Here is a 14,706-nt window from a genome sequence, read left to right as displayed (position 1 = left end):
CATTACACCCTTGCTGGACTGGGATACCAGCACCTGCATTGCCACCCACAGGAGGATCCACCTCAAAATGGAGGCAGGGCTTCCTTCTGTCTTAGAGGTTGTTATACTGCTGGCCTCTCTCCTGCCACTAAACATGGTCATATCAGGACTGAATTAGTATTAGTCATAGCCAACTCATTAAATTCTCCCTCGTTTCTGGGATATAAGTGTGCTTCTTGCCTTTATAGTTGTACACAGGAACCTGAAAATGAATTGACTTAGTATGGTAATTGCAGCTTGAGTAAACAGGAGCTGTAAAAAGGTATGAACTGTTTCACTTATCTCTGTGGGTTTTTGACTGAAATGCCCAGTGATCTTACGTGTATTCTTCCAAATATTGTGTTGCTGGTATGCTATTCAAAAGGTATTTGAACTTCTGTTCTTTGAGTAAAAAAATATCTCTGGTGTGGGTTTGCTCTTTCAATCCCATCAGATTATTGAATAAATTTGTTTTACTCAAAGACCAGTTGATTTTTCTTATGTATAAATGCATTTGTCCGAAGTACAAGGTCAGTTTCTCATGACCCTAACACTTAGATTATTGTCCTCTCTTAAAATTGTTATACAGAGCAGGGTTTTTTTTTCTTACCGTATTTCCCTTGCTGAATTCTATTGCTTCATTGTTGAGTGTATTTTTTCTGTATTGTTTTCTTCATGAAAATTTCAGCCTCCTTCATCTCGTCTGAGCAGAGTGCTTTATTTTTTTTTTATATATAACTTTTCTTCCTAACCAGAGGTATTTCTTCCCTTAACCTGTAAATATTTGATCTTTAATGCCTTAGTTCCTGTTTGCGTACCAGGAACGTAGAGTCTTTATCTGAATGGGTAGCCAGGGAATCTTTCAGTTTGATTTCTCTGTCTGAGAAGGATATAGAAAAAATTACATATCCAGTTACTGTGCTACCTGCTTGGCTAGATTTTTACATTTATCACTTACATGAATATATTTTAACTTCTGCTGCCAACTGTTCCCCACATTTTTAACAGTCTATGTCAGTTGTTAGGGTGCTTTTCTATTTATTGGTTTTGTTTGTTATTTTTTAAGTAGCACTTTGAAAGAAGTGTGTTGAAAGTTTAAGCCATCAACTTTGTAACTCATTATTGGACTGTGATTTTTTTTTTTTTTTCCCCTGAGGTGTCGTTATCTTAGATGATATATGTACATGAGAGAAGAAATGCCCCATTTTAAATTACATTTAGAATTTAAAATTTTGAGAAAATATTACAACAAAAGTTGCTTTAATTCATGATTTATTAATTTGTCTGGCTTGGATTTTAGTTTAAACAAATACAGAAATTGGGGTATATATTATTGTGTGAAAGAAGTATACATAGAAATACAGGATTTTTAAAATCCATCAGTTATAAAGTTTTTTGTGATTCATATCGAAATAGAATTTTCGTTAATAAAGTTGGGTTTACAGCTAGGAGACTTTAAGGCCACTGGAATGGAAGAAAGTAGATCAGAAAATGCTGCTTTGTCTGATTTCTTGTTTAGAAAGGATGAAGCTCTACTAAAAAATGGGACTGAAAAAGATGTTGTTTGTTTCCATCGTGCTGTAAAGCTAATGATAACCATACCGATTTTAATTAAAAACAACAAAAAATATATGAAGAATGCAGGTTCTTGATGCATCCTTTGCAAATACTACTAATCTCATTTCAAATAAGAAACAGTTCTCCAGATTGGTATTCATACATAAAAGAAGCTTTACATTAATATTCAGTTAAAATCATCTTTATCATAATACTTTATTATACCTTTTTCTTTTCTTTTAGCCATGGATGCAGATGTGAAGTATGAAAGTCTTTCATCTGTGCAGCAGCTTGGTGTTGAAATGACAGTCAGGTACATGGTATTAAAATATTTCCGTAGTGTATTTCTGGGATTTCTTTGGTTTACATGGAATTACTTTAATGATACTTAATCTATCAACTCAATACTTTATACTGTTTAAATCTAAAGATCACCTTTAAGACGATGAATTCTAACTTTGAAAATGAAAAAGGTATTAGTACATAATTAAACTATCTTTACAGATTATATAGGTTATTATCCTTTATTGTTGTAAAGGTTAATTGTATCTTGTTAGTAAGATTTACCATAGAATTACATTATCCTGAGTTATGTGTCTTTTTTTTTTTTTTTCTATCTGTTTAGCTAAGCTTAGTTATATTCCATTTAAACATTTTATTTGGTACTTTGCAGAGCCGTGATGAAGGAAAAGCTAATGTGTCTGCACTTCCACAGATTATTATCTTTACCATTAATATTTGAATTTCAATGCTAATAATTACACAAACAATATACTTAGATGGAATTCTAAATAATGTATGTGAAGAAAATGAGTTGTGTGATGAGCAAGAGTACTTGCTCCTCCTCACCACAGTGTCTAAAACTAAACTAAAACAAATTTAGGTGAGGAATTGTAACACTGAGTAGAAGACTTTTGGTGTGTATCCCTCGTATATAAAGCATAATAGGTTTTATTAAACCATTTATGTATATCTACAACATATACATGTTGTGTATACATATACAGGTTTGTGATGAACACCACTATGACAGCTTAACGTTCACAGGCTTTTTAGATACAAATTCTTGCTTTACAGGAATTAAAAAAAAAAAAAAAAAATAACCCGCCTTTAAACAGTTTTGGATTTTAACTTTTTTGCTAGATATGGAAAATATCTAAACTTGCTAAAAGAACAAGCTGAAAATGGGCTGTGCTGCGTGTTAATGAATTGTGAGAAATTTCTGAAACAACAGCAAAGAACTGTGGTATCTTCACTTCATATCCTTTCTTGATAGTATGTTAGATTACCTAGAAATGCTAGTGGAATTTGAACTGTGTTTGAGCTTTTAATGGTGGTGTATGTGTGTACTGTGTACTGAAAGAAAAAAAAACAAATAAACCCAGCACTTTTACTTTGAAATTTTGTGAAGTTAAAATGCACACCCAATGCACTCAAAGTCTTTGCCCTTTTGTTCCCATACTTTGTTAAAATTGTATCACATGCATTTTTGTCATAAAACTGTTTTGAAGTAGGATCATATCTTTTTGTATGTGATAAAGAGTCTGCAGCAATGCATCTTTGAGCATTAATGAGTATTTGTGGTGTTCCCACAATACTGACAGTTTTAATGGTATTGTCCATGTAATGATATATGGTGGCTGTAATCTGATCAGCAGGAATGTTTTGGTTTCTGATTCTTTTAGATTTACTGTGGAAGTTTTTTAAAAAATAAAACAGATATCGCTCTCCAACAAATTTTGCTATATTCTTCAGGTATTAGACTTACATATCACTATTAAAATACTCCTCAGGTATAGTAGTCAGAATATGCTTAATCTCTTTCTAAAGCTTTTCTTTTACTTATTTTTTTTCTTATAATCTTCACAACTCCTGTTTTCCTCCTCCAACATTCTCCTGTCACATACTACAAGCACGCTTGTTTTGGTGCAGGGGTTTTTGCTTGTTTTTTGTTTACTTTTGTTAATTTGGCTTGACTACTTATGGACTTGAAAAAAAAAAATAAATAAAAGGAGTGTATAGGGAAAATAGCTTAAATCTTCTCTTTAATTCAGTTTGAGAGGTGGTCGTGCCCCAGGAAGCTGCCTTCTTTGCAGCTGTATTTCCCTTGTCCCGTCTCTAACAAATCAGGTCTTGCTTCTGTGTGCATGGGCCTGGGGAGGAGGAGGGCTGTGGTTCCTTCAGGGCTATGAGGAGAAGATCCCTGCCCAAGTTCCTTAACTTTCTCGCGCAGGCTGCTTGTGGGAGCGCTATGCTGGCTACGACTGGTTTGCGTCTTCTGTCTTCCTCATAATGTCAGGGGACAAGGAGAAGACACTGACGTTTCTTCAGCAATTTTCATGTCTACTTGTTTCAGCATTTCTCTGGCTACCAAGACTGCATATATCTGTAAGAATTTTAAAAGCTGTTTCTTTATGAAAGGCAACTTCAGAAGTTTCTAAAGGAGACTTTATCAATTTCCTTAGTTTTGCGTGGGTTTTTTTAATGCATTAAGTTTTCATTAGGGCCCTCTAACTGAATCCATGACCCTGAAAAATCCTCTTAGAAAAATATACATTTGACATCTGCTCAGATAGTTGTTTAAAAGAAGTGAAGTAACAGGTGGACTGATAATAAAGGCAGTGTTACTGAATTTTAAAGCTGGCAGTAAAATAAACTTTGTTGGTTGCATTAAACCTGTGTGAAGGCTGCAATACTGTTGAATAACCTTTGGTTTTATTTTTGCAGTGTGCAAGTCCATCCTTTGATTGTTTTAGTAAAACTATCAGTTTCAAAATTTGCTAAATATGCTATAATGTATTCAGTCAATTAAAAAAAAAATATTACGCCCAAATAGCAAATGCTTGACAACTTTAATTATTATTATTTTGGGTCAAGTTTGTAGTATAGGAAACATCATTTCCTTAGGGGTGATTCCAGCTACTTAAAACCCTTCCAGTTTACTTTGTACATTGTCATGTTGTCTGAATGTTTTCACATATACCATAAAGCAACGGTAGTCTTTACTAGAGAACTCCTGGGTGTAAGAAGCACTGATTAGATTCCGTACCTCTTATGCATGCAAGCTTCTGTATTAATATGAATTGGTCTGTCTTGTCACCAGAAGTGACTGTATTGATCCACTAACAGCACTGAGCCCAGCCCTGAGGTTGTTCTAGCACAGTGAAATTTTGCTCTGTTGTCTGAATGTAATTGTACTGAACACCTTCAGTGCTGAGATTGTGCAGAACAACATGCGTGTTAACATTCATTTGCAATACATAAATGATTTATTTTTCATAATATATCTTGAAAACACAAAGAGAAAATTCATTAATTAACCTATTTGCATAACTACCACAATGTAAACTAAAATAAAATGTTAAAGCATGAATGAGGAATTATTCAGCCATTGGATTGTGATGCTGCCTACCTCAGGAAGGAGGAAAATTTCAAAGGATTTACATTGACGTTCTAGCATGAAGCCAAGGATTCATTACCTAGAAACCAGGCACTGATATTCAGAGCTTTCCATACTGATAAAACCTCTGTTTTATTTGCTGCACAAAACAGAGTTTCAGTCATATCATACATGCAAAGAAATGTGTACACAGAAAACTACTTCAAATATCATAGAAGTTCCACTCTATCCACCAGTAAATGGGAGAAAAAATCCAACAGAAATTAGTCTTTTTTTGTTGTTGTTGCCTGTTATTTTGTTTAAATTGTAGCAACAGTTTCTTCATCCCTGCTTTGATAATTAAAGCTTACATGCAATAAAAAACTAGATAGCTAATGCAAAGGAATAGTCAGGATATATTTAATAACAGTTTCTAACTTTTAATTTTCTTTAGTTTAACTATGTTTTTCCTGATGGTAGTACCAGGTTTCCTGTCTCTAAAACAACGGGGATGACTTATCTTACAAATAAATGTGTATATTTTTATATATTGTTCTTAGCAAGATACTTTAAAATAACACATTATTGTAGACTGTAATCCTTTTCCTCAGTTTTGTTGCTGATGATGATGTTGTTGTTGTTGTTAATCAGATGCACCTGCCTATTACCACAGTGGAATCTGGCATCCATCCAGTCTATTTTTGCAGTGCTCATCACATTGAAATGTTGCTGAAAGCTGAGTTGCCGCTTGTCTTTTCAGCCTTCCACATGTCTGGTTTCACTCCATCTCAGGTAATTTATGAAAGCATATCAAAGTGTCATCAATTTATTGACTTAAATCCATAAAGGTCCTTAAGGGGACCTATTGTGTTTTTTCTATACAGCACTTGTGGTTACGAAACTGGGGGTAAGACATATAGTATTGGATGCACAATGACTTAGAGCATCTGAGAACAGAAAGCAACTGACTTTGGTAGAGTAATGACAGTGTACTGCAACTGATGACCTTCCATTACATGTTCATGCAGAAAACTTGATAAAATTAATATATACTAACCCCTCATTTATCATTAAAAATAAATAGAATCTCTTATTCCCTGGAATAATTTTCCAATTTTTCTGTAGGAAGGAAATGATTAATTTGGGATAGGTGTATAATAGCAAGTAGTTCAGGTGATATCAGAGCAAAATTGATTTTATATAATCTACCATAACTCGTGTGTTACCCAATTGTAATAATCTTCTATATTAAAGAGATGATACTAAAGAAGAATATTTATTTGTTATGTTAGCTTTCCTTTTACATACTACTTTGGTAATATGGAATGCTATGTATGGAGCATTACTTGTAAAGACTACAGTCGTGATGAAGCGTAAACGGCTTCATGCAACAATGAGTTAGATTGCCAATGCAAAGGACCTGTCACCACAGTAAGAAAGCTTATTAGTGTTCCATGGCAAGAAAAATATTTTTCATCTTACGCGTTCAAAACTCCTTTTTCCCCACAAGATTTCCAGCTTAAAAGGCTTCTTAATGGGGACAGATGCCAATGTGGTCCAGATACTGCTTCAAATAGTCAGCTTGGGATTTGGCCTTTGAGGAGAGGAGATTGGCAGATGAGGGACTTCATCTCAACATAGGAATGAGGTGCTTATAATAAGTTTCCTGTTTTGGGGTGTGAAAACATGGGGACAGTCAATCCTTCCTCGGCTATTCTTGTGTGAGTTATACTGTATGCTTTCTTAATTGTTTGCACTCAATAATACACTAGTTATTCTAAACTGCTGACATGTTTTTTTGGGGGGGGAATTTTTCATTTATTTACTGTGTTATTGAAAGGCCACTGGCGCGTGCCACTGTGTCTTCTGTGTGATTTTGCACTTCTACTGCAGAATTAAAAATAAACAAATCTTGAACTGTGAAAACAACGCTGATGTGTTTAAGTGCTTGTGTGCATCAATGAATACCTGAAAACAGAGTATGGTTGCTGTTATCTAATTAGAATCTTGGTACTTCTATTGCTGCATATTTTTTAAACACTTTAAGGACTGATTAGCAGATTTGAGGTCTAGAACTAAATGAAGTGTGCTCTACACATCTTAATACATTGTGATTTAGAACTGGAAAAAGGAGTCACTGTTTCATACCCACTTCATTAAGTGAAAATGTGTCTTAGGGAAGGGCCTAACATTCCTTTGTAAGGCAATGAACTATTTTAATTTAAAGAAAAATCCACATTAAACACACCTCCATCACCCTCATTTCCCTCTAGGCCATATTTAAAAAAAAAATTGAAAAAAATCACCTTTACTTTCATTGAGTTTAGGTCTCAACCTCAGGAGATGCCAGAATATAGTAAGATAAGTGAGATGCACAGATGTAGAGTGTTATGTCTAGAATAACTCACTGGAAGTCTATTCAGAGGCTGTAGTTTAAAAAAAAATGGTGATTCTTGGCTTCTTTTGTACTTTAATTTTCATAAGTAGGATAATGTTCTAGGAAAAAAGATCTGTAGTATAGAAAAAGATAAAGCTGATCAATTAAGACTGAAAGTCTACAGCAATTTAATTATAAAAAAATTTATTCTAGATTTGTCTGCAATGGATAACTCAGTGTTTCTGGAATTACATGGACTGGCATGAGATCTGTCACTACATTGCTATATGTATTTTCCTTGGTCCCGATTATCAAGTATATATGTGTATTTCCGTGTTCAGACACCTACAGCAAGACATCCTGACGCACACTGAAGCCCAAGATCTCCAGGTTTTTCTTAAAGTAAGGGTTTCTATTTTACTTTTTCAATTGCTGGAGGGAAGCAAAGCTGTCAGTACTGAAAACATATATGTTACTTAATCTGGAGCTCATACTGAATTTCAGTTATTGATTAAGTGAGTGGAATACTTTAATTTTATTTACTTCCTGGCAGGAAATTGTGGTAGAGTATTTTTGAGAGAATACCTTTCCTGCATTTTGTCCTGATCAGTTCCCTTTGTAAGCAAAGTAAATAGCCACATTAATTCATGAGTGCATTTGATTCCGTTCTCTCTGTGTGGCCCCAATCTCATTAAACCAGATGTTCTCCAGAAAGGTGGGTTTTCACAGTGTTCTCCTACAGAAGCTTGAAGAGATGTGTCACAAAGCTTAGTTAGCTGTTATCTTGAACAGATACCTATTACTATACAACTAGCTTCACAATTTCATATTCTTTGCCATATTATAAATGACATTTGGTTATTGGATTCTTTTTGCAGGATACTGCTTAGATATAGATGCAGTCATGAACAGATACAAATATTTGACTCTTCTTCCCAGAGACTTTTTTGCTTTTTTCTCTTTTTTTTTTTTTCCCTCTACAGTCAAAATTCTTTTGAGAGCTATATAGCTGCGTCTCTATCCTAACAGCAATAGTTTTCTGACTAGTTTGCATCCACCTTACATATTTGTAAATATGAATATGTCAGTTTAGTCTTTTTCCTTGAAAATGTTTGGTACGTAGTCTAAAGAGTGAGTTGTTTTGTTTGACCTGGTTTTGTTCAATGTGGCTTAAAAACTGCTTTATCTTGATGGTATTGTGGGGATAGTTCATGTAAATTATAGAAGAGAATGTATATGTTATCACCAACAGTATAAACAGGTGAAAGATTTGACATGGCACTGTTAAATTAATGAGAAATACTGTATATTAATGCACTACTGGAGTACATAGACTATTGCAGAAAGAGGAATGATCAGCATGCTTACACTGCAGCCTTGCCTTTGATAGCTCTTAATTCATCTAAAGAAAAAAAAATTCTGTCATTGTATTAATTCAATTTCAGCTATATTATGGGCTTCGTGTGAGTTTACTTGGGTTTAGATCTGCAAAGATGTTATTCAGCTGCCCTTTTATTGAAATAACCACGTTGAGTTTCAAGTTTTAGCATATTTCTCAGCACAACATTCACAGATTTGGATTACTGTAATAGAGCAATTCTCTTAGAAGTGGAAATATAAACTATTCTGAGAACATAATCCAAATTAAAAAAAAAAAAAAAACAACACACCTACAACCTTTGAATATTCATTTTCTATTTTTTTAATGTAATGTCACATCCTGAACTTATACTAGCAATGGTCATTTGCTATATGAACAAGTCTTGGTGCCTGTTTTCCTTCCAAGAACTGATAGTACTTTCTGGTTTTAGGTTTCTAACCTGCTTTATATCTGTAATATAAAGATGATGAATTGACAGTAGTACACCTTTGTTGGTGTTATCTAATAAGTAGTTCTGGCTAGCTACTAAAACTAAACCCAAATATTTTCTTTTTAAAATAGAAATATACTTTAATTTGCATGTGAAAAAAAGGAGTTGGAGACAACTTGGCTGTCAATTCAGATGACATTATACCTAGCACTTAAAATAAGCAAAACATTTACCCCTGCAACGTGTCCTTCTAGTGATAAACAGATGATCACCTGTCAAAGAGATCATCTTCTATTACTCTATAATTTATCTTTACCCTGTGCCAAGAAGAAAGTAGAAGTAATTAATTGTCCATGAACATTTTTTCCTTTTTTCTGGTTCTTACTGTTGGCTGAGATGGGTTGCTAACAATTATAATCTCTTCGAGATGTCAAAGTTGTCGCTTTAACTGAATTTTAAATTTACTTCTTGGTATTTTATTAAACCTTTCATGGAAGGCTGAATTTTGTAATTTCCACATGTGAACCAAGAATACTGTCACCTGCCATCTCAGTAAAGCCTTCTTGACTATCCCGTTTTCATTTGTTTCATTTGAGTAAAATAGATAAACCAGAGCTACAGGATTTGTCACTTATAATAGCACACAGTAGCCAGTATGTCAGTCTCTTCTAAAAGTAATGTAGCTACTCTACACTTTATTTTCCGTGAGTATGGGCCATATTATTGACAACTAAGGTGCTGACCACTGCTTTAGTATGTGATTTTCCACTGTAGTCAATCTTCTCGCAGTGCATGAAGAGCCACTTGGAAGGTAAAATCATGCCTTTGCGTTCACTTGTGAATAGGGGAGGAGAAATATAAAGACCATCTCAAATTCCAGTTTAGAAGCCAGAGTAGCCTTCCAAGCCTGAGTAGATGGTCTCAGGAGAATTCTACTTAGCAGAGATGCACTGTCAGTACACCAGCAGATAAAATGTATCCTCGAGGACAGTCTGGCTCCAGAGAGTTTTTTTGCAGCACATGCTGCCAACAGTGGTTGCAGCAAATGCTTGGTAGATGGTGGGCACACAAGTTGTTCCAGTTCAAAGCAGCAACAAATTCACCCCTTTTAGCTAGACGGTTCTTCAGGAACCTGCTCTCTGCAGCGCATCCTCCCTCTCCCTCTAATTTAGTAGCTCCGAAAAGGAACATGGCCTGTTTGTTTCTATTTCCTGAGGGCACCTTCTTTCACTCTTTTTTGTGGAATTAGTAAGAATTAATTGTTTGTGGTGATGCAGAAGTGTTTATTCTGTTTTTATTTAAGCACTTTCTACAGACCTTTCTTTATTACCAATTTAAAAAATGAGGATCTACTGACATTGTCCTGGGTTTATTGATAATCTAGTTGGATATAAAAGTCACGTTAACAAACTTCTAGGATGTTGTGTGCTGGTATAAAAAACTTTTAAAACAATATTTTAGTACCTGGCTTTGCCTTCTTAAAGCTTACTTTTTTTTCCTTAAAAATTTTTGTATGGCATGTTCTCCAAAAAACAGATGAACAACAACAACCTGAAAAAACTATTTGTTACCAAGACTAATTAGAGCTGTCTGGAAGCAGATATTACCAATTTTTTTTTTTCTAAATGAAATGTAATAAAATGTGTGTATATTAAACACCCAGACTGTGACAAGCAGAACAAAATGAGCTATCTTTAGAAGCTTGGAATTCATTAAATGTGAGTTTTGCATCTTTTGTTCCTAGCTAATAAATGTTTTCTGTGTGTATTTGTGCAGGAAGAAGCACTCCATGGATTTCGAGTAAGTGATTATTTAGAATACATGGAAAGCTTAGAGGCAATCTACAGACCTATGCTGCTGAAAGACATGAGGAGCATAGGAGTGCAGAATACATAGACGAAGCAAACAAGCACTTTATTTTGCAGTTTGGTTACATCCTTTAAAAAGATGATGTTTCATTTATCAGTCAATCTCACCTAAAATAAGTCAGGCTCTGTAAATGTACATACTGAATAAGGAGGGTTTTCAGAATATAGTTTTTGCAAAAGGAAAGTTTAGTGACCTAAAATACTATATTTTCCCAGACAGGCTCTATGTGCAGCCTCATTTTCAGTTAGCAGAAGGCATTTTTAAAACCTACCTGTAGGATGCTGAAGTGTCTTCCTTAGAATGTAAGTCTTCCTTATAAAGCCCTGAACCTGTTCCCAATTCATTGCATTATTGTCACCTCGTTGTAGCACAGTCCTAAAACCTTCATATTTTGCTAGGGTCTGACAAAGTAATTTTTCTTACAAACAACCGATAGTGTGTATTCGCATGCACAAAAAGTCAACAGCTGAAAAACAAATTACCTGTACGCAGCGGTTCTGACTTTGTGGATAAATTTGAGAAAATGGGGTGTTCAAATGCATACAATAAAAAAAGACTGATATTCCTGTTTGTTGTTTTTTTTTTTTAATAAACTAAATCATTTTATGTCATAAAACATCTACTTGTAACATACACTCTCTTTCTGCATAGCTGAATGAGAAGTGCTTGAGTGGTCTGCTTTTCATATCTCTGAAAAATGATCATTTTTAAAGATTCTGGTTTCATTCAGACAGGAAAACTAATAAGAAACTTCATCTGTGCTTGGTTTTCATCACCAATGAAAAGCAAAAATTAAGGCTGCTAGTTATTTTCTAACACCAGTGCAGTGTAGGTAGAATTTCAACATTAAGTTGACTGAAATTCCCAGTTCCAGCAGAAATGTGGTTTTCTTGAGAAGTGCTACATTCCATTTGCTATAAGGACAGGGTTTCCGTAATGGGTCAGTAAGCAACTGAGGAAACATTCTAGCAGCTTTCTTTCCATATTATATAATTGTTAAATATTTATGCACCAAATACTAGCTGGGTTTTGAATCCAAATTTCAAAGCACTGGACATGATGTTGAGTCAATAAATAACACTCAATTAGATGACAACATATTCCTTAAATGAATACTACAGTTGGCTTGTCAAGAATTAATAAATACCTTTGTATTTCATTGAAATTATGGTCAGTAAAATTATAGTTATTGGCAAGCAGATAGGCTTCCCTCAGTATCTGCAAGTAATCAAAGGATATATATGGAAAATGACAAGGTATTATCCTGTGGCCATTTTATATTTTCATACAGTCAAAGAGCCCTGCATCAAAATTTAAAAAAAAAAAAAAAAAAAAGTAAAATTGTAACCTTTACAATGCCCACATGAGGTTAGATGAAAAGTAGACAATTAAGATGATAGCTTACTAACTGCAGAAATTCATAATCACATGGAAAGAAAATCTAAAATAGAACAGTTATTAAAATTTATTCTCAAATTTGTTATACTAAAGTCTTGAAATGGAAGTGGTGAAAGAGTGTGGTCTGTTTGATACATCCTACCCATCACCAGCCAAGATTCCTCTCTGATCTCCCTCATACATGCACCATAGTATTTTTAGATTGCTTGTTCTTTTCAGTTTACAAGATTTTTTTTCTCTCACTTCTGTAATTTGCGGGCCTCTTCTGGGATTTTTATCTGTACATAAAGGAATTCACTCAGTAGGCGCACTGCTTCCCATTTCTTACAACCTCTATTCTGCCACTGTCCATGTCACCAACAAAGATGTTAAACAGCACTGGCCCCAATACTGACCCCCAAGGAATGCCACTCATCACCGCTCTCCACTTGGACATTGAGTCACTGACCACAAGTATTTGAGTGAGACTATCCAGCCAGAGTTATCCACTGAGGGATCCATCTGTCAAACCCATGTCTCTCCAATTTAGAGACAAGACCATCTTTCTTCAATACTGCTTCAAAAATTCATCAATATTGCATCAAAACAGTGCAAAGATTTACAGTACGTAACAATTAAGAAGACGAATGAAATGCAAATACAAAGCAAACAACAGCCTGAGTACCAAGTGCTGCTACTGACAAACGCACTTTTTGCATTGCCTCCAGCAATTCAATCAACTGCAGTTTCCCCATCTGCAAAACAGCTACAACTTCATACAGTCCATATAGGTACTGAGAGGATTAAGTAGAGAATATTTGTAAAACAATGCATGAAAATTCTATGTAGATTCTAAATCTTAATACCTGATAATAATACAAAAGTCCATTGTGCCCTATGACAGAAACAGGACATAGACACATATTACAAGTAGGCTGAAACAGACCGTGAAGTGATGGTAGTCAGGGAAACCAATGACGTCTTTGGATCAATGACAGTCTAAAACCAAATATGATCATTTTAGTTACAGATATCTGAATACTTGCTCACATACTTTATTACCTCTTGTTTTAAGATTCCCTCATCCAGCTGTGCTGGCTTACATATACATTTCTTCCTTTACTCAGCTTCCCATCTTCTTTCAGGGAGCTGAAGTCTACTGAGATGTAAACATTTTCTGTCTCTATATCTCTTTGTATTTTTCTGGTTGCCTCTTCCAGCTTCTTTTTCCCTGCTTTCCATCTTGACTGTATTTACCTCAGACATTTTCTCTCTCTTATTTTCAGCTGCCTCACTGTTCCCAATCTCCAGTGAAAAGTCCAACCACTAAAAGATAAGAGGTGTTTCCTTACTTATACGTAAAATATATATGTAGATGAATATACAAATGAATGTACATGAGTGTACATGAATTTGTAATGAATGTACAGTTAAGCATGATTTAAAATAAACATGGGAAGAGACAAAACAATGCTAAATAAAAGCCCAACTTGGAAAAATTGAGAAGACAGTAGTAGGAAGACATGACCCCTCAAATAAGCTGTCAGCAGTTCTGACCCTGTCTCCTACTGGAGGGAGCTGAGCACTGCTGTCTCTGCCTGTCTGTCGCATTCCCCTAACCATCAGCTGGGATGCCACACTGAACAGAAACATTTGTGCTATCCCTAAAAGACAGACAGTTTCCAGGCCACCTCTTCTGCAGCCTCTGCAGCATAACTCAGCCTTTTGGGATAAAATGAGTAATCTACAAAAATATTTTTCACCTCTTCTTGTCTACCATATTTCCTTTTGCCGTTATTTTACTTCTGAAAACTTACTTTGGATAGTACATATATATATATATATATATATATATATAAAGTAATGCTTACTCATTTTTGTAAAAATGACAGTTCTGCAGGTGAAGGCAGTTTCCCCATTACCATATACAGTGTCCATGCAACAAGAGAAATACTGGCAGTGAAAATAATCAGAAGGTTAAAAAAATCCGTTAGGTCTGTTTGGGGAAACAATAGATCAAAGTTAAGTTACACTCTAAACACAGTTTTCCACTGGTTTTAGATGTCAAACTCAAACAGATAAACAATCTCAGCTTCTCTAAACCATTTTGTTTTGCCTTAAAGTAACTTCTAGGTAATCCATAGCAATATTTAATAGATTTCAAAAGGAGCTAAGTTTGAGTAGCATTAAAGTTCCTGGTAAATAGGCTGAATTTCAGTAGAACATGTTATCATTAATGACAAGAGATCACAGTACAGAATAAAAGCAGAAGCACTGCTGAGTTGACATCAGAAGGAAGTTAGAAAATGCCAGGCTAC

At 34.8% G+C, this 14,706-nt stretch overlaps 1 protein-coding gene across 2 annotated transcripts in view; it reads left to right on the top strand.

The window, feature by feature from the left end:
* Window positions 1–11,627, top strand: part of TBC1D32 (TBC1 domain family member 32) — an 88,267-nt gene extending 76,640 nt beyond the window's left edge. For both annotated transcript variants that reach the window (XM_026845643.1, XM_026845644.1), the window contains 6 exons: window positions 1,819–1,888; window positions 2,719–2,834; window positions 3,809–3,963; window positions 5,606–5,746; window positions 7,545–7,733; window positions 10,919–11,627. In XM_026845643.1, the coding sequence (XP_026701444.1) occupies window positions 1,819–1,888; window positions 2,719–2,834; window positions 3,809–3,963; window positions 5,606–5,746; window positions 7,545–7,733; window positions 10,919–11,038 (791 nt within the window). In that variant the 3' untranslated portion in view covers window positions 11,039–11,627. The remainder of the gene's footprint in view (window positions 1–1,818; window positions 1,889–2,718; window positions 2,835–3,808; window positions 3,964–5,605; window positions 5,747–7,544; window positions 7,734–10,918) is intronic.
* The last annotated feature ends 3,079 nt before the right edge of the window (window positions 11,628–14,706 follow it).

Source organism: Athene cunicularia (genome assembly GCF_003259725.1).
Source record: "Athene cunicularia isolate RWA chromosome 3 unlocalized genomic scaffold, athCun1 chr3_part1, whole genome shotgun sequence".
NCBI lineage: Eukaryota > Metazoa > Chordata > Aves > Strigiformes > Strigidae > Athene > Athene cunicularia.
Note: the sequence above shows the minus strand (reverse complement) of the source record. Positions and strands in the feature narration are given on the sequence as shown.